At 53.7% G+C, this 24,226-nt stretch overlaps 1 protein-coding gene across 4 annotated transcripts in view; it reads right to left on the minus strand.

Moving 5' to 3' along the window:
• Positions 1 to 24,226, minus strand: part of DRP2 (dystrophin related protein 2) — a 37,756-nt gene that overhangs the window by 4,591 nt on the left and 8,939 nt on the right. The window contains exons 3-23 of one of the 4 annotated variants that reach the window (XM_074277036.1): positions 21,110 to 21,327; positions 18,906 to 19,072; positions 14,467 to 14,612; positions 13,280 to 13,436; positions 12,618 to 12,738; positions 10,772 to 11,040; positions 10,319 to 10,465; positions 9,930 to 10,008; positions 9,194 to 9,254; positions 8,917 to 8,978; positions 8,583 to 8,657; positions 7,821 to 8,022; positions 7,583 to 7,668; positions 6,138 to 6,295; positions 5,738 to 5,904; positions 4,742 to 4,853; positions 1,868 to 2,004; positions 1,599 to 1,664; positions 1,314 to 1,379; positions 655 to 663; positions 389 to 532 (exon numbers count right to left, since the gene is read on the minus strand). In XM_074277036.1, coding sequence (XP_074133137.1) covers positions 389 to 532; positions 655 to 663; positions 1,314 to 1,379; positions 1,599 to 1,664; positions 1,868 to 2,004; positions 4,742 to 4,853; positions 5,738 to 5,904; positions 6,138 to 6,295; positions 7,583 to 7,668; positions 7,821 to 8,022; positions 8,583 to 8,657; positions 8,917 to 8,978; positions 9,194 to 9,254; positions 9,930 to 10,008; positions 10,319 to 10,465; positions 10,772 to 11,040; positions 12,618 to 12,738; positions 13,280 to 13,436; positions 14,467 to 14,612; positions 18,906 to 19,022 — 2,381 coding nt within the window. In that variant the 5' untranslated portion in view covers positions 19,023 to 19,072; positions 21,110 to 21,327. Of the gene's footprint in view, positions 1 to 388; positions 533 to 654; positions 841 to 1,313; positions 1,380 to 1,598; positions 1,665 to 1,867; positions 2,005 to 4,741; positions 4,854 to 5,737; positions 5,905 to 6,137; positions 6,296 to 7,582; positions 7,669 to 7,820; positions 8,023 to 8,582; positions 8,658 to 8,916; positions 8,979 to 9,193; positions 9,255 to 9,929; positions 10,009 to 10,318; positions 10,466 to 10,771; positions 11,041 to 12,617; positions 12,739 to 13,279; positions 13,437 to 14,466; positions 14,613 to 18,905; positions 19,073 to 21,109; positions 21,328 to 24,226 lie in introns of all 4 variants that reach the window. The other 3 variants (XM_074277035.1, XM_074277037.1, XM_074277038.1) reach the window with 3 other exon arrangements.

Genomic DNA, 24,226 nt, shown 5'->3' on the forward strand with positions numbered 1-24,226 from the left:
GCTTGCTGGTTCTACTTTTGGCCCAGCCCGCTGGTAAAGCGGGGAGTTGGCCAGAGGGGGATTTAGCCCCCTTGCATCCTGCATGAGCCTGAACCCCAGTGCTTGGTCAGCAGAGAAAGAGAGGCTCCCAGTGGCAGGGCTGGCCAGCGTGCACCTTGACTGTGATTCACAGCAGAGGGTCCGGTTTGAGCCCACTCCCGTCCCAACAATCTACATGTGGGTGCAAACAGCCCAATCCTCATCTTCCCGGCTCTCTGCACATCACCCATACTAACACCCTGGCCTGAAGGCACAGTTTCCAGGGGCAGCAGCAGAGGCCTGACCATTGCTCCTTGGGCCATGTCCAGGCCCTCTCATCAGCCTGTCCCACTTCCGGGCACACACCCACCGGTTCTCATCCTCCAAGTGAGCCAGGATCTTCTCCAACTCCCCCTTGTCATCGGCGGCCACGGCGTCCTGGGCCTGTTGCCCAAAGGTGGGCTCCCGGTCCGTGATGGGGCTCGAGTGCCTCAGCAGATACTGATCTTCATCTCTGCCAGGGTTTGGGGGACAGGGGACAGGGGAGAGGAGAGAGCAACATCTACTAGGCAGGGAAACCCCTGGCAGGGGGCTCCTGGCTTTCAGCTCTCCCAAGGGGCTCATGGGAACCATTACCGTAGTCGCCTAGAGAGAGAGAAGGGCTGCGTATCCAGGCTTTGCCGGGAGAAGGCTGGGGTGGCTGTGGGGATCTGGGGGCAAGCAAGTGCTCTTGGGACGCCCGAGTCCTCCTTGCGGTTTACTGGCTGGTCCCGACCATGACACCTCCCTTTCCTGTGCCTGAATTTCCCCTCTGGCAGGTAGCTGTAATACTCTTGTTTCAGTCCAAGGCAGACCTGGGATGGTTCTGCCTCATGGGCCCACTGGAAAGGAGGGTGACCTTGCCGCAGAAGGGTGTCTGACATTCCCCTAGACTAGCAGGTGGGAAGCTGACATCTTGGGGATACGTTTTCCAAGGTTGGTGAGTTCCCTTTTGTTGTTTGAAAACACTCATTCCCTTCTCCAGAAACAGACCCGAAGCCTGGGGCAGGAGGCCACTGGGACTGAAGGCCGAAATTGGGAGGAGAGGTGAAATAACAGGAGAGGCCCCACAACTCGGCTCTGGGTGGGGGGGGCTACCACAGTAGTGAACCTTACTTTCCTCACCTGACCTCATGTTTCAAAGGGGGGGGGGCCTTCACAACCCACCCGCCCAATTCCCTGGTCCTAGACCGGCCTCTCCTAACTGAAAGCGGGAAGTCCCTGGGAGATGCTGGGAGGGCCCCACGGGGACTCACATGCTGTCATCAGGGGACAGGCTATCATTAAAGAAGGAACAGTTCTGGCTTTCCATCTCAGCGAGCCTGGGGATAAAAGAGCGGAAAGGGAAGTGAGTCACACAAGGGGGCACGCCTCCCTGGATTCCCCACTTCTTCGACCACCTGGGGTTGTTCCGGACACAGCTCTCCCAGGGCACAGGCCTATGCAAGGCCTCATCTGGCTGGACCACCTTCCCCAGTTTCCTCATGGATTCCCCTCTCCCGGCCTCCCCCTGCCTCGGCTGGCAGAGCCCACTCTGGTACCTGCTGGCAAAGTGTTCGATGCGGGAATGCGTATCGGAGTGCGGCAACATCGGAGAGGAGGCCGGCCTGAGGGAGGGCAGCCAGGGGTCAACATCTGGACGCCTCTCGCTTTGTCCTGGCCCCCTGCCCCCAAATCGCTTCCTTCCTCATGGCTGGGCCACCGTCCCCAGACCCTCCCTGGTTCAGCACAATGGGGTCCATGTGTGCCTAGGGAGGCCATCTGGCTTCACATCCAGCAGTTTCCCAGGGCTCAGGGAGTGGGTACTCACAGCTCGGTGTAGTCCGCTTCCAGCACAGACTGCACGGGCAGGTATCCTCTCTGAGGGTGTTTGCTGAAATACTGCTTGGACCGGAACTTGTTCTTCAGCGTCGTAGCAAAATCCCTTACATTCTCACTTGAAGTAGTCTGTGGAGAGACAGAAATGAAGGCTGACCTATCACCATCACCACCGCTGGGGCCTCCAGCCAGCCAGTAAGGGACTGAGGGTTTCTGGAGAGCATCCAGGAGCCTGGGCCGTACATGTCTGAGTGCACTGGGTCATATTTCTTAAAACTCCTACACATCTTGGAAAGCCCCAGTCGCGGACCCATGTATGCTGGCCAAGTGATCAAAGTGGAATGTAAGTGTGCATTGCCAAGGCTCCGTGCTGGGGTGAGCGACAGGAGGGGAGGCTAAAACAAGAAGGTCTGAAGAAGCAACTATCCCCAAAAAGGACTGTGGGAGTTCAGGACAGGAAACTGCTAACTCCACGATGCTGATGATACTCTGAGCAGAGACAGCATGAATTTACTACTTTGGGAGACAGAGACCAGTCCCATAAGCAAGGTCAAATTCCTGACTCTTAGGGAGATTGTTTTCACTGCCCAGAAAAACAATCATGGGGACAGAAAGGGCAGATCAATGAGGGCTTTGTTGTCCCCAGCATAATGAAGGACAAGCACGAAAGAGGGCCTAGCGGTGACCTCAGTGACTTCAAACCACAGACCCTGGTAAGCTCCATCAAAATAGCTCCTGAAAGATCTCTGAGATTACAAGATGACCGAGCCCATGATCAATTGGGAGGGGGGGGGGGAACAGAGACAGAGAAAGAGAGAGCGAGCAGAGAGACAGAGAAGAGCGAGGAGGAAGGAAGACAGAGAAAAGACACAGAGAGAAATAGGGACAGAGAGAACAGAGACAGAAATAGAGAGGACAGAGGAAGAGAGACAGAGAGAAAGAGAGAAAGAGAGAGAGAAATTGAAGAGAGGAGGAAGAGAGAGACAGAGAGAAATAGAAGAAAGAGAAAACACAGAACAGAGAAACAGAAGAGAAAGGAAGAAGGGAGAGACAGAGAGAAATAGAAGAGAGAGAGAGGAGGAAGAGGGAGGAGGAAGGGAGAGACAGAGAGAGAAATAGGAGAAGAGAGAGACAGAAGAGACAATAGAGACAGAAATAGAAGAGAGAGGAGGAAGGGAGAGACAGAGAAATAGAAGAGAAGGAGAAAGAGAGAACAGACAGAACAGAGACAGAACTAGAAGAGAGAAAAGAGAAAGGAGGAAGAGGGAGGAGGAAGGGAGAGACAGAAATAGGAGAAGAGAAGGAGAAAGAGAACATATAGAACAGAGACAGAACTAGAAGAGAGAGGAAGAAGGGAGAGACAGAAAATAGAGAGACACAGAGAGAAATAGAAGAAAGAGGGAGCGAGGGAGAGGGAGAGGGAGGAGGAAGAGACAGAGAGAAAATAGACACACACACACAGAGAAATAGAAACAGAGAGAAAAGAGAGAGAGAGGAGGGAGACAAGAGAGAAATAGAAGTGATAATAAGACATAGAAATAGAAGAGAGGAGGAAGGGAGAAATAGAAGAGAGAGGAGACAAATAGAAGAGAGAGGAGAGAGACAGAAAATAGAGAGAGAGAGGAGGAAGGGAGACACAGAGAGAAATAGGAGAAGAGAAAGAGAACATACAGAACAGAGACAGAAATAGAAGAGAGAGGAGGAAGAGGGAGGAGGAAGGGAGAGACAGAGAGAAACAGGAGAAGAGAGAGACAGAAAAGAGAGAGGAGGAAGGGAGAGACAGAGAAATAGAGAAGGAGAAAGAGAGAACAAACAGAACTAGAAGAGAGAAGAGAGAGAAAGAAGGAAGAAGGAGGAGGAAGGGAGAGACAGAAATAGGAGAAGAGAAGGAGAAAGAGAACATATAGAACAGAGACAGAAATAGAAGAGAGAGGAAGAAGGGAGAGACAGAAAATAGAGAGACACAGAGAGAAATAGAAGAGAGAGAGAGAGAAAGAGAGAGGGGCAGGGAGGGAGGGAGAGGGAGGAGGAAGGGAGAGACAGAGAATAGACACACACAGAGAGAAATAGAGACAGAGAGAGGAGGAAGAGAGACGAGAGAAATAGAAGCAAGAATAGAGATAGAAATCAAAGAGAGGAGGAAGGGAGAGACAATAAATAGAGAGAGAGGAGGAAGGAAGAGACAAGAAAGAGAGAGAGAAATAGGAGAAGAGAAGGAGAAAGAGAAAACATACAGAACAGAGACAGAAATAGAAGAGAGAGGAAGAAGGGGGAGACAGAAAATAGAGACACACAGAGGGAAATAGAAGAGAGAGAGAGGAGGAAGAGGGAGGAGGAAGGGAGAGACAGAGAGAGAAATAGGAGAAGAGAGAGAGGAGAAAGAGAGAGAAGAGAGATAGAGAACAGAAAGACAGAAATAGAGAGGAGGGAAAAAGAGAGACAGAGAAAAATAGAAGAGAGAGAGAACAGAGACAGAAATAGGAGGGAGGAAGAGAGAGAAGAGACAAATAGAAGAGAGAGGAGGAAAGGAGAGATGAGAGACAGAGAGAAAAATAGGAGAAGAGAGAGAGGAGAGAGACAGAGAGAGAAGAGAAATAGAAAAGAGAACAGAGACAGAAATGGAAGAGACAGAAGAGAGATAGAGAACAGAAAGACAGAAATAGAAAGGAGGGAGGAAGAGAGACAGAAAAATAGAAGAGAGAAAACAGAGAGAGGAGACAAATAGAAGAGAAAGGAGGGAGAGAGGGAAAAGAGATAGAGAGAAATAGGAGAAGAGAGAACAGAGACATATGGAAGAGAGAGGAGGAAGGGAGAGACAGAAGAGAGACAGAGAGCTCCCCAGTGGCGGCAGGGCCTCCCTCCTTACTGGCGTGTAATACTCCATGATGGGGTAGTGCAGCTTGTTCCCTTTGCTGGCCCTACCCGTCAGGAAGCAGGTCTGGCAGATGTCCACGTTGAATTGCTTAAGGCTCCGGTACCTTGGGGAAATAAAGGCGACAAGAAGGGTTGGATGGAGTCAGGCCCACCCTGTTGGGAGGGGGGCCGGCAGAAGGGTGCTGAGACCTACCCAGCCCGCTTCCTGAAGGCTCCCACTCCATTTACTATGGCCTGGGTGAACGCCTACTCTGTGCCAGCCGTCGGACTGGGTGTCAGGGATGTAAACACGTGCGTGTCTGCCCTCAGGGAGTTTGGAGTCCATCTCTTCAAACCAAGGCCGCATGGAGCAGAGCCCCATCTTGAGGCATGCCGGGCTGAATCAGAGCTCGACAGAGCCTTCGGCCTCTGGCCCATCTACCCTAAGATGAAGAGTCCCAAAGTGACTCATTCTCGCGAGACTTTTCTCTCTCGTCAAGGGAGCAGGAGAGGTGTCTCTGTGACTGGCCCCACGCTGGCTCAGTGTGGTGCCTGGCACACGCAACGTGCTCAGTATGTGCCACTTTGAATGGAGCGAGTCAGCGAATTCCTATTTCCTAAGGCTGATAGGCCTTTGCTGATTTTGATTGATTTGCTGACACCTGGACAGCTCTCAGGGCAAACCCTGATGGTCACACTGAGTCCCCTGGCACCCTGCCGGGCTTCTGTGGCACAGCTTATAGCCTTGGGAGCACTCGGTACCTATTCCAACATTTGGTGTAGGGGAGATGGTGTGCCTAACAGGACACCTATCACATCCTGAGCCCAGGTGCCACCTGTCTTGTTCTGGACCAGGCCCTGGAAGGTCCAGATGCCAATTCTGCCTCAGATACTCACTAGCTATCTGATTCAGGACAAATCACAATCTCTGTGCCTCAGTTTCCTCATGTGTATGTGGGGGAGCCATCCCCTGCCAGCCCTATTGTGAAGGGAGGGGGTGGTCCCCTACCTGAAGCCTTTGATGGGGCACTGCCTGCACACGGAGCACTTGGTCTGGTGCTTCACCTGCTCTGCAATGGTCACTCGGTGCAGCACGGCCAGCCACACCATGGACTGTGGCTCCAGGTTGGCCCACTCCAGAAACTGGGCGGCTTCAATGACCGGCTTTCCTGTGCTCTGGGGAAAGACCCGAGAAGAGCTGAGGCCTGAGGCAGGCCTGGGTGGGCTTGGGGAGTTTTTCTAGTAAATGGCTTGCCCTGCTGCCAGCCTGCTGGCCTGGCTCTGGCCAGACCAAGCCCCTTCCCCAACTTCCTGGCAGAAGTGAAGTGACCCCCAGGAACCATGAGGACGCTTCCTCTATTGGGCACCACCACCTCACTCGCAGCAGGTCCCCTGCCCACTCTACTCACGAAGCGGAAGCAGCTGCGGACGCTGGGTTCCACGTTGCTTCCCCCGAAGGCGGCCACTTCCCCCAGCTGGCGAGGAACCTGGATGGCCTCGTGCAGCAGAACACCCAGGTGGCGCTGATCGCACTGACTGCCCCCGGTGGCTACTTGGCTGAAGAGGTCTGCAGGACAGCCACCGAGGGGGATACAGGCACACACTTAGCACAAGACCCTGGGAAGGCTCGGACCCTCTGAAAGCTGGGCCCTGACTTCATGTGGCACAAAAGGAGCCCAAGGTCTACATCAGTTGTGGGTAGTGTGCTGAGAGGTGACACCTCAGGGAGAGAGCCTGAGTGATGGCAGGCCAAGGCCAAAGATAAAAACGGGAAGCCCGGAGTTATTAGCAGGTTGCTGCCAGGGAATAGAGCTGGCCAAGGCTGGCCTCGGCTCACACGGAACAGGCTCACTAACGAGAAACTAAGCTCGATTGTTTCTCCCTGCCGAAGAAGATGAAATGCTACAGCCACCCTCTACATTTTGGCACCCTGGTACAAAACCCTGTTCAACTTGGCCTAGTTATAACCAGGAAAACTGAGAGCACATTGTCCCTGAGTGACAGGGGCAGTCAGATTGGAGAGAGATGGCCAGAGAAAGGTCGGGAGACTTAAGGATGGGGGGAGGGGGCGCCAGTGGCCAGCCAGTCAGACACATTGCTAACTGGACCAAAGCCTTAGGAAGCTTGAGGAAGGGCCGATTGGTTCAGCCTCCCCTCTCTGGGCACCTCTGGACCAACCACCCAAATAGTCCTCCGAGCCTTGCCGAGGGGCCTCAATGTCTAAGCCCAGCCTCCAAGTGTGGCCTTGGCCGTCTGGTGAGCTTATTCCCTAGCAGAGTTCCTAGAGCCCCTCTCATCCTTCCTTTCAACTTCCCGATTTCTTGGGAAGGCACCATCTTCCCAGTCCCCTGGGGTGAGTAACTTCAGACAGCCTGGCCTCTTCCCCTTCTGCTAGAATGTGTTCATTGCCACGGGTCTGACCCTGGCAATATCCTCCCCTTTCCTTCTTTCCCTACCTGTTGTGGCTACCCCAGGTCAGACTCTTGGGCTATCCCACTCAATCAATAAAGGAAGAGAAAGGCAGATGGCTGCTGCTGAACGCCAAGATAATGGGCTCGCTGGCTGCTTCCTGCATCATCAGCCCCATAGCAGCCAGCAGAGGAATAGCTAAAATCCTCCCTCATCCATCCTCCCCATCTGCTTCAATCTGGCTCAGACCTGCCTAGCTTTGAGAAACCAGCTGAGTTGGGGGGCAAAGCCCCTGGGGCAGACCCTCAAAAGCACCTCGAGTGGCCCTTCTGGGGTGGCCAATCTGCATGGGCCAGGCAGACTCGCAAGGGAGCTGCCAAACCTCCCCCACCCCCCGTGGCTGTCCAGAGCCATAGCCCTTCCCAGCTTTCAGGACCAAACTCACACTGAAATTTCTCTTTCACTTCTGTTCCACACAAGCAGGCAATGCCGGTCTTAAAAGACAGGGCTCGCATCTTTCCACTGCGCCCACTATGAGACATAAGGGAAACAGATCAGGTGCTGGAGTGGGCAGCAGGTACCCACAAGGCCCCGGGCCAGTCTGGCTCCACTTTAGTGGGAGCTGGCGGCCTTCCCAGCCTCCACTTCTTCCCCCCGGGTCCGCAGGGGTGGTTCCAGCCTACCTATCGAACACGTTGAGGAGCCAGTTGAGGCTCATGTCCACACAGAGTGGCACATTCACCAAGATACCCCTCTCTTCCTCCAGCCGCTCATACAGGGCTGTTAAGCAGTGGATGACCTCGACCACATCCATCACGTGCTCACTGGGCTGCAGATCGTGCTCATTGAAGATCTCCAGAGCCGTGTTCAGGGTTACCAGGTCCACTGTGGAAAGGTGGAGCCACATGGGATCCCCAGGCAAGTAGATCAAGAAACCACCCAAGCATGAGCATGGCAGGTCAACATGAGCCTCGCCTCCTTCCTGTACGCCATGTCCGGGCCCATCTCGCCCTAGCACTGCTACTTCTGCTCTGGGTCACAAATGACTACCTCTCATGAGCTCCAAGGAAAAGAAGCACCCCCCTCCTCATTCCCTCTCATCTCAGCACCCTCTCGGACGTGCACAGGCATTGGCCACAGAGGCCCAGCCACAACAGGCTCGTTCCACCGTGCCTTGGGAGTTGGCTTAGTTATCCGAGGGCCACGGAGGCCCAGCATTTCCCTGCACTCTCCCGCTGCAAAATCCCTCCTCTAAAGCACATGAATTTCCAGGGGTCGCACAGGATGGCCAAGAGAAGGTTGGGTCTAGGTTTGACTCGGATTCCAAACCCTCCCAGCCTCTGGACAGGGCTCCTGATCCCCACTTCCCCAATCTATCCCTCATAACTCTGATCAGGATGGACTGAAAGGCTGGAGTAGTAGGGGCCAGAAGGCTAGAGACGTACAGCGTAAGGCCTTCTGGACTCGGCGGAGTTTCATGGCCGTCCGGTAAGCTGAAAACTTGATGTTGTTCAGGTCAGCTGCCAAGAGAGAGAAAAGAGACTTTCTGGTGCCAGGGTTGGGAAAAGGGGAGCTGGAAACAGTGTGGCTCAGGTGTGGGCAAGGAGGGTGACCACAGGAGAGACTCTGAATCCCCTATTCCAAGCATCTCGCCCAGGAGCACAAACGTCCCAAGAGGTTGAGTGATGACCTTTGGCTCAGGTGGAGGGTCCCCAAAGGCTGGTGTCCTTGAGGGTGGAGGCACCTGGAAAGCTCCCCCTGCCACTTTCACATTCTTACCCAATGTTTGGTATAGCTCCGTCATCTTGGGGTGGTCCCAACATGTGGTCTGGGCCTGATGGCTACAAAACACAAGGGCCCGAGTGTCACTTACCCCGGGCCTTGGTCCCCACATGCACACATGCAAGGGGAGCTCCTCCCACAATTCCCGGGCCCCTGATGGGGAACTGGAGTGGAAAATCGAGGGGGTGAGAGCGGCCAGCTGAGGAACTGGTGGCCATGAGGTAGGATGGGGGCTGGGAGGTGCTCCCCCACATACACACACACACTCACTCACTTGATGTAGTAGGGCACTTTATTGGGTGAAATTGCTCTTTCCCAGGGGACCTGCACAGAGGCTGGTAAAAGAAGAGAGAAAGAGAATAGCAACTGGCTCTGTGGGCTCCCCAACCCAGCACCCATGGCGACCCAACAGCTAGCCTGGGGGGGGGTCTTGGCAGAGACCGAGAAAGTGCTGCAGGGAGGCAAAGGTCTCTGCTTCCAAATGCCACAGAGTTGCCAAAGATGGAAAACAACACACAACCAGGTGTCTCCAGCCAGCCAGGAAGGAAGCCCTGGGGGTGCCCAGTGGGCCGACAGCCTTCCCCAGGAAAGGGTCCTTGGCACTATTTTGGTGCACTGGAGGGGGAGCACCCTCTTTTCCCTGTGCCACCCCATCTCCAAGCTTGGAAATTTCACAATCCCAGAGCCTCAGGGGTAACGGCAGAGCATGTGTGTCAGAGAAGCTGAGTCCTTTTCACTGCTCCGGGGCTAGGAGCCCCTCAGCTATCGGAACATGGAGCCTTGGGGACCAGGCTCCCCACTGACCTATTAGAGACACAGCTCTCTCCTGATTAGGCCTCAGAGCCTGGGGCCGGCTCAAGTTCAGGTGGCCAATTCAGAGATGGATCTCAGTGATGGGGGCCTCTCCCCACCTTCCCCAACCTTTTGCTGGGTTTGTGGGATCCATGAAGGCTCCCAAGACTAAGGCTTAGGGAAACTCAATTAAGCTACGCCCGTCTTGGCTCACGCACTGGATAGGAAGTGCTGGGATCCTGGTCCAAAGTCACGGTGGGCATCCTGGAGCTGCTTGAGCCGTTCATTAACTGAAGCCTGTGGGGAAAGTAAGCAAGAATGACGTTGGCTCCAGAGTTCGAGAGATTTCTGGATCCCCGGAATCATCCACTGACCTCTTCCCGAACGGCCACAGTCACTCCCCACCCGTCTGAGATGGGGCACCCTGATGCCAACCTGCTTTCACCCACTCGGAGCTCCTGGGAGCCGTCCTTTCACTTAACCCTTTGGAGCAGTTTGGGGCTCTAGACTTTTCCCCATTCACCCCAGTGAGAGAGACTTTATCTCTTCCTCCGTCCTTCCCTCCCTCCCTCCCTCCCTCCAGCTGGGTGCTGGGCAGCACTGCTACCTGCAGCTGTTTCCAGCGGGTATTGATTTGCTCCAGGGCCCGGGAGTTCTCCATGGAGAGGTGCACGTCAGAGATGGCCAGCTGGTGAGCCAGCTCGTTCACCAACTTCACCCCCTCCTTCACTGGGGCCAGCTCCTCTGTGAACATCTACAGGGGAAACAGCCCCCCAGCCCAGCAGGGACAAGGGACACGATGGTCACTTCCCTATGTAGCTCTTCCCTCATCCAGTGCCTAGGAGTCACCTCAATCCCCCTTAGAACAGCCAGTGAGAGCTCACCCATTGCTCTGACCTCTCCACTCTGACACCTCTGGAAACTGCAGGAGCCCAAAGCTAGGCCCCTGTGCCCAGTGATGTCTCAGGAGTCCAGGCTTGCAACGGTCTGGCAAAGTCTGAGGAGACTATCAGGCCTGGGGCCCCATGGCAAACACCTGATGGGTTCAGATCCCTTGTACCTTAATGGCCTGGATGTGCTCTGGTAAGGAATCGATGAAGAGGTCCCCGATGGGCTCCCAGGTAGCCCGGATGCCTTCGGCCTGAGTCAGGGCATTTCCCAGCTCCCCCATGGCTCCGTGGATCTCCAGCAGCTGCTCCAAGGTACGCTCAATGTGGCGATGCTGATCCACACAGCGGGCAGTCAACTTCTCCCACAGCTCGCTGGCCACAGTCGCCTGCTTCCACACAAAGCGGCTGAGGTTCTGGATCTTTTGCCTGGGGGAAGCATCTGCCAAGGAAGGTCAGGGATTGATGGCCAGGGCGCCAAAGGGAGGGAGAGGCAGAGACAGCACGGTGACAGGAAGGGACTGAGGGATCCCTCTACTAGTGGCGGGTGCAGATCACCCAAAGCTACCAGAGATGAAGGGTGGCCTTCGGGGCTGGGAATATACCTGCCCTCAAAGGAAAGAATGGAGCAACAGGGATCTCCCTGGCTCAGAAGATCCTCTACAGAGCCTCCAGTGGAGCAGGCCCCGGAGACAACTCCTGGGAGGCTTGGGCCAAGGCCTGCCCTGGCCCAAGCCTGCTTCCCTATTTATGAACCACTGAGAGGTTACTGTGCATGTATGTGCGTGCCCCCCCCCCCCCCCCGCAAAAGCTGGGAAGAAGCAGAGACACTGCCAGGTACCAGCTGCTAAGGGCTTTCTTAAGGGCCGGGTACTGTCCGGGCACTTTGGTTCCAAGGGCTGAGGGCCCTCCCTCTGTCAGAGCAGGTGTCTGGGGATCCGGACTGAGAAGGAGCAGCCTGAGTGGGGGGAGGGGGGGAAGTCATGCATCATCTGGGTCATCCTGAAGGGTCGTAGGTGAGCTACTGTTCTGCAAAGTTTTTTCCTGTTAGGCTCCCGAGGGCCTCTTGACATGTAACACCACAAGAGATCTTTCCAAGACCATCCTATCTGTCATCACAGCAGCAAGGCTCTGTGGGACATGAGCTGGGGCCCGGTTTCTTAAACCGTAGGCTGCAACCCCATACGGGGTCCTGGAGCTGAACGGGGGCGTCATGAAATTCTGATTTCTTCTCAGTAAATGTTGGATTTGTAGACCTAGTTTATATGTCTAGATACCTGGTGTTGCATAAAAATTTCTCGAGTGAAAAGGAGTCATGAAAAGGTTCAAGAAACCCTAGGACAGATAACCAGTGTCATAATCAGGAAGTTCTGGGTTCAAGTTCTGTTTTGGCACACACTGGTGAGGGTCCCCAGGCAAAGCCTCTTGCTTTCTCAGGGCTCCCAGACCACTGGAGAGGACAGTCCTGAGAAAGTGCCGAGCCGCTCCAGTGGAAGGGGTCTGTTTGCCTGGGAGCTGCCATGCCAAGCAAACCACAGGGCCGGCCCCTCTCCCTCTGTTTCTGAGCCAACAGTGGAAGCCTGGAGGCAACGGACACCAGGAGGTCCCAATCTCTGCCTCCTGAGGCTTAGGGTCTTGGCTGGCGGAGAACACGCACACAGAGAAACATCACCCAAACCTGGACAGGCCACACGGGGCACAAAGGCACCTGGCTGTGTATCTGTACTGATGGAGGGCATTTCTATAGCAGGAGTCCTTCCCAACCAGAGAGGGGAAAAGCACGTAATAGCATCAGAGTGCTTTGAGATCAAATGAGAGAGCAGTTACTTCAAGATAGGGACGAGCGTTTCCACATGTAGCCACAGAGTCATCTTCCCCGCCTGTTCTTGCACTCCCTGGGCCTGAATCTCCCCTCCCTTGACCTCTTTCCCCTCAAAACGGCTAGGACTGGCGTCGGGGTTAAGGGGGGGAGCAATAAGAAATGGCGGCCAGAAGGGGAATGCAAGGAAAGCCACCCACCTTTGTTCTCACAGTGGGGTTCTTCCAGTTCCTCAAATGGGTGCTGGGAGAGGAAGGCCTGAGCTGACTCAAGGACCGAGTAGATGTAGGGGCCTCGGGACTTGACCTCTTCCATAAAAGCCTGAAAAGGACAAGGAAAGTGAGAGTGCCCTCTGGCTCAGCTGGCCTGGTCCCCCAGGGCTGGCAAAGCACATCTGAGCTGGGATGGACATCCTCCTTCCCAGGAACCCCGAGCCGCCTCCGGTGCTTGTGTCTCAGGAGACTTCAGTGGCCAGTGGGCAGCATAGCCTAGATGGCCCCAGGACCTTCCTCCTACAACAAGTGGGGACCCCCGGGGAATTTTTAGAACCCAAATCCAAGGTGGGTGAGGAAAGGCTGAAGGAGGAGGGCAGATCTGAGAAGCTCTCTGAGCACTATCACCAAACACTTTAAGGGCTGCCTTGGAGGGCCATGGTAGAGGTCCTAAATGGAGGACTGTGCATTACAGGATAAACAATCATAGCCACCCACAAACGGAAGGGCCCATCTCCCCGGGAAGGGGCCTTCCCTGCCATGGAGGTCTCTGAGCCCAGACCGGATGTGATCCAGGAAATTTGATCGTGTGGTGGGAGAGGGCTGTTCTCGCAGCCTTTGCACTCAAAGGCTCTAGAACTGTGACCTACCGAATGAGTCTCCTTTTCCTTCTGGACCAGGGCCACGGCCCCCTGGAGGGGCAGCTGAGCAGAAAGCTCCTCATCCTTCTGGCTGAGCCAATCAATGATCTCTTGAAGAGGGGGCTGCAGCTTCCCGCTGGGATCTGAGAAGGCCTCAAGTCGAGCCCTGCAGGCAGTAGGCCAGAAGACTGTGAATGGCCCATAATTCACTTACTGGGGGTTCTAGCGATTCAGCTGGCTGACTTTGGCCTGAGCTCCAAAAGGGCACCCCACCTCTGAGGAGGGAAACAGGGGTAGGACTACAGCTAGGTCAACAGTGGGGCCACCTCAACTAGGAAGTATTCTGACAGCAACATGGCCGGGTGGACACAGAGATGGCCTTGAAAATTGAGGTTCCAGTCTTTTCTCCCATGTATAGGGCCGTGTGACCCCTTGGTGCCCTGGGCACCTTAAGGTGGGGGAAGGGCTCCTCTATAGCCATGCCATAACTAGTCTAATCCTTATCCCTTCTTAATCACCAGAGAGTTTTGAGCAGGCCAGGGTGAGTGAGCCAGACGGGAGTGAGGGGAGGGCAGCGCCAGGTAGGGAGGGAGACTTCAGCCAGCTTCTCCATAGTGGCCGGGAGGGACCTCGGCCTCCCTCCCAGCCCGCTAGAGGCCAGCCCAGCTGTTGAGGGCACAAAGACATGTCAAAGTCCCTTTGGGCCTCAGAGGCTGCCCACTTGGCATCTAGCCAGTGAGGAGCAGTCCAAGGACAGGGAGGTGGTGAATAAAGCAAGGCATTGGCCTGGATCGGCAAGAGAGAGCGCAGAGGAGCCGGCCAGAGAGAAGGTGAGGTGGTGGGGGCAGTCGTTTCTGTTGGGTGCCCTCACCCACTCTTTCAGATCTGGCAGCCCTGTGAGGAGGCGGCATGGTGATCACCTCCATCTTTATTTTTCAACAAACGAAGCAGCTTCAAGAGATGAAGTGAATTTCCTGAAGTCACACACATATCAGGCTCAACCCAGGCCAAAACCAGTCCAAACCAAAGATGGAGGGAAGATGGCAGAGGAAATGGAGAGAAGGAAAAATGGGAGTTGTGGGAGCAGAGGAAGCCTGAAATCAGAGGAAGGGATGGAAGCCAGCCCTGAGCTAAGGCCATGGGCACAAGCGGGGGTGCTGGGAAGCTGGAGACCGGAGACTGGCCTTGGGGCTTACCGGAGGTTGTGGGACTTCTTTTTGATTTCATTCCAACACAGATTCATGGCTGGAGCATCCAGGGGCCCAACGGCACCGTTCAGGACCTGCTGCCTCACACAGGTCGGCCCTGTGCCATCTTGAGAAGCCGCAGCTGTGGCTCTAACCTGGACAAAAGCACAGACACCAAGCCACACGAGCAGCTGAGGACACACCACCAGGCCCAGAGGAAGGGGGAAGCCCGGCCCCAGTCTGGGTCCCGAGAGTCATGGTGCTTGGGAGTTTGTCCTCTAGTCTAATCCCTTGCTTTATCAAGAGAGGGCAACAGAGGTCTCCTGGCACTGCCAGGACCTGGCTGGGCAGCAGAGGCCCTGAAAAAGGGAGCACAGAAAAAGGCGAGGACTGGGTCGGGGTCCCTGCAGGGGGATGTCTGACCTGGGCATTCCACTGGCAGAAAAAACAGCCTGGGGTCACTCAGCCAGTCTATATTGAAAGCAGGACCCGAATCCACATTACCCTGCCTGGGCGGCCAAACTTGTGGTACAGCTGCCCAGGGTTGGGCAACCTCAGAGAACCTGAAACAGCTCCCCTTTGGCAGTTCTACAACAGGGGGAAACCGAGGTCCAGACATCACATCTGATGTCATGACCCCTGTCAGCCACTGGCCCTGGGATGAGCGAGGACTTGACTCGTACCCTCCCGGGCAACATCTCTGTCCCCATCTTCAGAGTGCCAACCAGGCAGGTGCCAATGTGGACCCAATTGGGGAGGGCCCCAGAGTTCCATGTCCCTCCTCAGCACCAGCAGGACTTCATGGATGGCTCAGAGAGGACCAGGAAAGGAGAGAGAAGTCAGGTGCATCTTGGGAAACTTCCCCCCACCCTCATCTTCCTCACCCCCACAGAAGGACCCTACCTGTACCGGGCAGGGACTCCTCAGCAGGCTCAGGCAGCAGCAGCTCCATGGGGCCCGGCGCTAATGTCCCCAGGCCACTTGCTGCCTAGGTGCTGCCGGGCAGACACCCGACAGAACACTGGCCTCAATCAAGGGAGGTGGATTCGCTCTCAGCAGGCGGGTGGGCTGGTGGGCCAGGAGGCGGGAGCGGGCAGCCGCTGTCACCCTGTTTACTGACCCCCCAGGAATCCGGAGGGGGGCGGCTAGAGCAGGGCTCTCCCGGTGAATTATAGCTTTGTCCATGTGGAATTTCTGGGCTTGCTCTAGCTCGCTCTTGCGCATGTCTTCTCTCTGTCTGTCTCTCTTGTCTATATTTCTATTTCTCTGTCTGTATGCCTCTCTCTGTGTCCCTCTGCCTTTGTGACTGTCTATCTATGTCTGTCTCTGTCATCTCTCTGTCTTTGTCATCTCTGTATCTGTCATCTCTCTGTGTATGTCTCTGTCTTTTTCTTTGTCATCTCTATTTCTGTCTCTATCATTTCTCTCCATGTGTCCCTGTCTTTGTGAAGTATAGAAGGTTCTCTCCGACACTGAATGGGGAGAAATAGCCCAGAGGAAAGAAGAAGGGCAGAGAATAAGCATTTATATAGCACCTACTGTGTGTCAGGTTCTGTGCTAAGAGCTTTACAAATATTATTTCATTTTGTCCTCACAACCCATTTTATAGTTGAGGAAACTGAGACAGAGATTAAGTGACTTGCCCAGGGTTACACCGCTTGTGTCTGCAGTTGGATTTGCACCCAGATCTTCCCGACTCCAGGCCTGGCTCTCTCTCCATCCACTGTGGACTAGCTCTAAGCCTGGGAAATAGTGCTCCTTAATCCTGAAGTTGTCACACTAATAACAGCTGGCACTGAAGTGATGCTTTCAAGCTGGCAAATGCTTTACACACATTGTCATGGGGGTCTCCTGAGGCCCTGTGAGGAGGGTACTAGAGTATCCTTTTTACAGGGAAACTGAGGCACAGAGAGATTGCATTCTTTGCCCAGGGTCCCCTAGGCAGTGTCAAAGGTGGGACGAGAACTGAACCCTCACCAGCTCTTAAGTCATGGAGACAAGGCAGGATGGGGATGGCCTAGCTGGACCGAATGGGGGCGAGCCCAGGACCATACCATGGGGGACGCCACTATCATAAGCCCATCCCTGACCTCTCCCACGATGCCTAAAGGACAGAACCATGGGCTTAACCAGACTCCCAGTCTGCCTCTCCAAAACAAGGTGTGTGTGCATGGGGGGTACATGGGCTGGAGGGGAAGCCCTCAGCCCGGGCAGCTGGGGGGGGGGGGTTACAGCAAGCATCAGGGTGACAGGCGAGAGGCCAAGCCAGATTCGGTCGCCCCAGCTCTTGTAGCTCCAAGGATCTGGGGACAAGGAGGCCTCTGCTGGGTCTGAGCCCAGCCCGGCCTCCCAGGGGCCACCTTCCCTCCTCCCAGCAGCGGACCTGCCTGGGGAAAGGTTAACATTCCAAGCCCAGAGGCTCCCCCCTCCCCGCCCCCTCCCAATGGAAAATACTTTGTTTTTGTCAAAACACTCAGTTTCCATTCCAGTCCTCAGCCGCTCCCACAGAACCCTGTGCACATTGTTCCCATGCTCGGGCCCACCTACAGGAATAGCTGGCCCGGCTGCGCGGCCCTCCCGTGCTGGACACCAGGCCCCCCGGCTGCCCCTCCCGGCCCTCCTTTGCCCTGTTGTAAGACTGGATCTGGTCTCCTCTGGCCGGCCGGTCCCAGGGGCCTGCTGCCCGCCCCCCACAGCCCTTCCTTCAGGGCTCACTGGTCAGCCCAGAGTTTGTCTGGAAAAGCCATGTGCCTGGACTGTGCCTGAACCTGGTGTCTGCCACTCTCTTGCCACATGGTCAGAGTGCCCACTCCCTACTTTGACTCAGCCCTGCCAAGGGAGAAGATCCAATCCCTCCTTCCAAGGGCCCCTCTGGTGTGGGAGGTGCCCAGGGCAGGGCACGGACCTGAGCAATGTCACCATCGCTTACAAGATTGGTCTCTGAACCTCCGGGAAGTAGCCAGGCCCCCCAAGCCCAGGTCCTCAGAGTGAGGTGGATGAGTTGATCGAGGCAGGTATGCTAGAAAAGGCCTCATGTGTGGCCCACTGAGGAAGCGAGCGGGCCTGCCCTTGTGCTCCTAGATGCCTGTGCCTTGGGCCAGCCCTATCTCTTGCCCAGGGGGTGCCCATCTGTGTTAAGACAGAGGGGCTCTGAGCTCTGGGCTCTCTCTCTGTGGCTCCTCGGGAGACAAGCTGCACCTTCCTCTCCCTGCATCCCTCCTGAGGGGTCCCCACTCCTTAATCCTCATGTGCTGGAGATCCTCCCCGTCTACTGTATATTTAGCCACCACCCGCGCGGCCATCCTTGGTGAGTCAGCTCTGCAGAGCCAGCTGCGAGCCCCTGACTTCTTGATGGGGGGAACCACTTTCCTTTGTGAGGCTGGCGGCTCTCCTGCTGAGCTCTCCTGGCTTTGGTGGCCAGGTTGGGGAAGGTGGGGGTGCTTTTCCCAAGCTGCCTCAGGACACTACTTCACCTTCCACCCTTAGGAAGAGGCCAATCACCCAAATTCTCTCAGGCCCCGTACTCTGTTGTGCTGGGCTGAGAAGGAGGAGCTCTGAAGCCAGGCCAAGAACAGGCAGCATCCTCTAGCATCATGGGCCCTGACCCACAGGGAGGAGATGGGTGACAGCCTGCCCCGCTCAAGCCTGGCGCCAGAGACCAATAAAGCTCCCTGCATGATGGCCAGAGTTAGACCGGGTGCAAAGGGCTAAAGGCCACAAAAAAGCAGTCGGAGTAGGCCAGTGGGAAAGAGGGAGGCCTTGAGGGCCGGGGTGGATGTGGGAAATAGTTGAAGGCCAGCTGGGCTTAAAAATCATGCTCTCAGCTAGTGGCAGTTACTACTTAACCTTGGACAGCAGAGGGTGTGGAGCACACCCTTAAGCGTCAGGCCTGACCCTCACCAGATAAAGTGGGCCCCCAGTTCTAAGCGTGGGCCGCTCTGCTTCCCCAGTCCTCCGAACTCCTCCCCCACGTCCGCATGAAAAGGAAAAAAACTGACCTGACTTTGCACCCAAAGCAATCCTGGACTTCCAAAAGGCCGAGGGGGGAGGCAGGGAGGCCGTATCCATAAATGGGCCCTTGCCACCCATACAACAGTGTCCTTTCCCATCTAGTAGTGTACCCTGCCACCCACACTGGAATCTACCCAAGGGGGACCATCTGAAAGACTCTGTCACTCATTTGGAGGCGGAAGGCCTGGGCTGCTACTGTGTGAGTCTGGGCCTCCTCTAAAGACCCAAATCTCCACTGGGTTCCCGAAGACCCGAGACGGTCTGACAGTGCAAAGGGTGTTGGATTTCAAGTCTGGTCTGGGTTCAAATCCCACCTATTTTTCTTGGTCATCCTTAGGCAATTCATTTCCCTCCCTGACACACAGAGCTCTCCTCGGTAAATGAAAGGGCTGAAGTGGACAGCCTCTGAGTTTCCTTCTGTCTCCCTCGGCTCTTACCTGAGGCTGGGGGCGGGTGGTGTTGAGGCCAGCGTTGTGCTGGGGTTGCTCAGAAGCCCGCCACTCATGACATCGTGGGAACGTGTAGGGACATCCCTGCATGACCATGGGCTGCATCAGAACAGCAGCTCATGGAGGGGCAGGGCAGGGCAGAGGGACCAGGACACCTGGAAGAGCAACACAGAGAACCCACGTTAAGGCCCAGCAAAAGCCAGGGGCTCTGGGGAAGCCCAGCCGTCCAATATGGCCCCTCTTCCCAGCCCAGCCTCCCTCATGGAAGTGGTACAAGAAGCAAACAGAACAAAAGCGATCATCAAAGGGTGGGGGCCAAGCTTCTGCACGCAAAATAGAGCAGCGGCCAAATCCTGCTTCTAATGGGGGCCGAGCTAAAAGGGGCCAGAAGGCAAGACGTAACCCAGCGCAGCCATCGCCTGCCTCCCTCACCACCTCGTCCCACTCCAGTGAGTCTGGATCTCCCTTCAGTGGAGATGACAATTTACCCACAGACCCCCAGGCAGTAGAGACAGGGACTCCATTCACCAGCTTGGAAACTCTTTTGACATCTCAAAGGTAGCAACTGATCAACCAGAAGTGGCTATGCACATACTAGGTGTCACTGTGCCAGGGATACAAACACAAAAGAATAATAGTGACTCTAGCACTTGGTTATTTTTTTGGTCTTCACAACAACCCGTGGAGGCAGATACCAGTATTATCTCCACTTTATAGATAAGGAAACTGAGGGCGAGGGAGGGTGAGCAAATCACCCCAAATGACATAGCTAGTATCTGAAGAGGTATTGGAACTTAGGTCTCGCTGAGTCCAAGTCTAGGACTCTGTCCATCAGACCACCCGGCAGCCCAAAGCAAACAAATCCAAGAGTCGCTTCTGCCCCCCGGGAATGGACACTAACAAGAGGGACTACACCCACCCTGCGTCTTGTAAATGCAAAATGGCAACTTGCTAACTTGGAGGGAGACCAGGAGGGGCCTATTGCAGAAGATGGTGCTTGAGCTGAGCCCTGAAAGAAAGTAGGGATCCCCAAAGAGGACAGGGGGAGGAAGGGGAACAGACAGCGCTTTGGGAACAGCCAGAGCAACTGAGTCAGAGCTGAGATGGGAGTAGTATCCCAGGTGAGAAACAGCAAGGTAGGCTTGAATGGACTTGGAGGGGAGTCAGATGGAAAAAGCCTGGAACAAAAAACAGAGATCAGGTTAAAAAGAGCTTCAAATGGCAAAGAAACCTCTATTTGATGTCAGAAGGAATAGGGAGCCACAGGAACAGAAGAGGGAGGACATGGATCTGAGCTGTAGGAAACTGACTTGGGCAGCTGTGAAGAGGATGGATTGAATGGGGGAGACACTTGAATCAATGAGAACCATTAGGAGGCTATTATTCTAGTTCAGATGAGAAGTGATGAAGATCAAACTGGGGCCAGTATATCTGTGGAGAAAAGGGGATGTGGATGAGAAATGTCGGGAAGGTCAAAATGCAATATTTGACCACGGATCGGATACAGGTGATAAGCAAGAGGCAGGAGTTGAAGATGACCCTGAGGTCATACATCCGGGTAACTGGACGTATGAGGGTCTCTGGCCAAGATCAGAAAGTTTAGAAGAGGTGCTGGTTTGGCAAGGGGCTGCAGTGGTGGCGAGTTGTTCGGAGATGATGTTTGGGTGAAACATCAGATAGGATAAGGAGCTGGTGATACAGCCCTGGAACCCAGCAGATAGGGGCTAGATGGGGAGGACCAGGAGTCATCTACATGAGCATGAGCATGAAACCCCTGGTGGCTGATGAGGAGCATAGGCAGAAAAGAGGAAGAGTCGCAGGAAAGGACCTTGGGAAATACCCAGAGTCAAAGGGCATGAGCAGGATGTTAAGGCAGCAGAGGAGACCAGGGAGTGGTCAGATGGGAAGGAGGGCAGCCAAGAGAGAGGTGTTGAAACCAAGAAAAGAGAGTATGGGGGTGGTGGGCGGTGTTCGATGCTGCAGAGAAATCGAAAAGGGTGACTGCTGAGAAAAAGACAATCGGATTTGCCAAACAAGACTTTGGAGAGGACAGTTTCAGTAGATGAGGTCAGAGAACAGATTGCAGAGGGTTCCGAAGACAGGAGATGGAAGCGAGGGAAGATGGGGAACAGGAGGGTCTCATGAGGGGTTAGTGATGGAGGAAATGGGCTACCCCATCAATTATTCCTCACTCTCATCATCCAACATGTTTGGATCATTTCTCTGATGACATCATCCCTCGTAATTCCCTGTCCATAATATGTCCCGGGCTGCTCTCCTCTCCGCTGCATTTTGGAGGTTGGGGGCGTTTGTTTTTGGTTCTTCAGAGATTCCGGTATTGCACATCTCAGATGAAACAGACACAAATTCTCAAGGTATCCCCATCCTTCTTGGCCCTTTATAAAGCTCCCTGGAAAGAACAGTAAAGAACGGCATATTCGTATGAGAGCGATCACCAGAAACCCAAACACAGGCACGGCCACGCATTCCAAGCACGTAGGGACGAAATAGCTCTAAAGGAGAACTTCTTCCCATCCCTCTGTTGATGCTGGTCCCAGGGCAATGCCCCATAAAACAACCAACCTCAGGTTATCATCCTGAGACGAAACCTAGACAAAAGCAAGCAGCCATCATCTCTCTCCATGATAAGAACTGGACGCAGGAAGGATGTTCAAGTGCCTTCTGAGGGGGTCCTTCCGTCACTTCTCACTGCAATGGCTAGATGACTTTCCAGTGAGTAGCGCTTTGTAAGTTGTTCCCATGGGACGTTTGGAGTAAATGATGGCAGAAGGGAAGGAATGACTGAGGTGAGGGGAAAGGCTGGCAGGGAACTTTAAAGATGTGCTGGGGGTGTTCTTTGCATTCTCACAAAGCCTAGGATAGTATCAGTTGTTCTCTTATAATGTTTAATATCCCAAAGAGGGGTGGGCAGAAGTGGGCCTGTCTAGGTAGAGCGGCACGGGTGCTGGATGTGAAGTCAGAGGTCCTGGCTTCAAAGCCCGGCTCTGCCAATGACTTCCTACTTGTCTATGACCTCGGGCCAATCGTCTCCATCTCAATTTCCTCATCTATTAAACGAGGGTCGTGGACCTAATAATCTCTAAAGTTTCTAAGCCGAGGATCCGACATGCTAATGAACGTGCAGGCCGAACTACTTCCTCAACTGCGTGTTTGGATGGATGAGTGGCACTCTCCCAAAGCTTGTATTCTAAGAGTAGAAGAACAGAGGAAAGCATGAAAAATGGCTAGAAGGGACCTTCAAGGCCACCGAATCTGAACTCACAAAAGAAATCCCACCTTAATCCCACTTGTGGCCATCCAGCCTCTGATGGAAGACCTCCAGGGATGAGGAAGGGGGTGGGGGTTACTAGATTCCCATCTGCAATTTCCACTCCACTCCCAACCTTTAGTCCTTGGCAGCCAGGCTGAACTTATCAAATACAGGAGCCATCAGATTAACCCTGCTGACTTTTCTGACTTGGTGACTAAACTTATAAATCAAGGCGATGTTGGTTTCAGTGGAATATTTGATGGCGAGACACAGGCTAGATAACCGTATACCCAGATAGCTTTGAAAACGGTTGGATGGCCCGAAAGATAGTTATTAAAGTTCCAATACTCGGTTTAGAGAGCTGAGTAGAGTGTCCCAGGAAATCATGGGTGGCCCTGTCCTACTTAACATTTTTATTCATGACTTAGAACAAAATTACAAACGGCATGCTTATCAAATTCAAAATGACAGAAAGCTGGGAAGGGTAAATAAGAGGCAGGATTTTCACAGGCCAGGACACTGGGCTGAATCAAGCGAGATTCATTTGAATAGGGATAAATATAAGGTGAACTTGGGTTCAAAAAACAACTTCACAAGTAGAAGGTAGGGAGGGTTTGGCTAGATGGCATTTTGGAGAAGAGCGGAGAGGGATAAGTGCATTGTAAGGGTCATATAACAAAGTCAGAATCGGAGAGCTGCAGGATACCTCCATGGTCCATACACAAGAGAATCCCCTTTAAAATATACCCAACAAATAGGTATCTGGCCTGTGCTTCAAGCCCTGGGTGGAGTGGAAATTGTCTCTTGGACAGGATTTCTTGACATGGAGCCTAAATCTGCCACTCTGCAACTGGTCCTGCCCTCGAGGGCCAAACAAGCCTCTTCCAAGTGACAAGCCTGAAAATACGTGAACACCCTGATGTTTGTTTTTCTCCAGTGAAAACTTGTTCAGTTCCCTCAACCGATTCCCCATATGTCATGGAGTCGAGACTCTTCCCCATGCTGATTGTCCTCCTCTGGAAACTCTCCAGCTTATCAAAGTTCTGCATACAAGTCAAGTTAGGGGCACCTGGTGGCACTGTGGATAGAACACTGGGCTTAGCATGAGGAGGACTTGAGTTCAAATGTGGCTGACCCTGCCATATTTTCTTCATCTGTAAAATGGGTTTAATAATAGCTCTCATCTTGCAGGGTTTTTGTGAGGAGCAAGAGTTATTTGTAAAAAGTACTTAGCATAGTGTCTGGCACATAGTAGGAGCTTTATCAATGCTTTTTTCTTTCTCTTCCCTTCCTCCCTCCCCACTGTAATACGACAGTCCAAAGAAACAAATCTAAGCTTGGGGTGCATGGGCAACACAGCATCCAGGACTGGGAGGTGATAATCCCATTGGATCCTATGTTGGGCAAATCACATCTAAACTATGTTCATTCTGGAGGGTGTAAGAACAGCCAGGGCAGGGAGAACAGGTCAGAGAAGGGCCTTGAACCCATGTCATATGACAATGGGTTGTTTAGTTCCAAAAAGAGAGGCCACCGGGGGGACTTGATAGTTGATTTTAAGTACTTGAAGGGACGTCCCACAAAACAGTGATTGGACTTGTTCTGCTTCAGTGAAATAAACAGAACCAAAAAAAGGATGTTCATAATAACTATGGTAACATTAAAAAAAAAAAAAAGCTCACTAGAAGAAAGCTGAATGCTGAACAATGAGACTATCACCCTTCGCACTGGAGAATTTAATTCAGTTCAACAAGCACTTATTAAAAACGAACTCAATGTCACGTACTATGCTAGGGGCTGAGGAGACAAAGGGGAAAAAAATCTGAAATAATCCTTCACTTCAGAGAGTCTGTAGCAGGGCTTTGCTGGCAAATGCTTTATCAATTGGCTCTCCAAAAAAGAAAATGTACTCACGACCCTTTTAAGTTTAATTTGCATTATTGATATTTTCTCCATACTTTGCTAAGTCTAGACAACCAACAAAACAATAAATCAAGCCCTGATTGGTAGCCTTTGTTAATTTCGAAGGTCTAAAAGC

Source organism: Sminthopsis crassicaudata, chromosome X (assembly GCF_048593235.1).
Source record: "Sminthopsis crassicaudata isolate SCR6 chromosome X, ASM4859323v1, whole genome shotgun sequence".
NCBI lineage: Eukaryota > Metazoa > Chordata > Mammalia > Dasyuromorphia > Dasyuridae > Sminthopsis > Sminthopsis crassicaudata.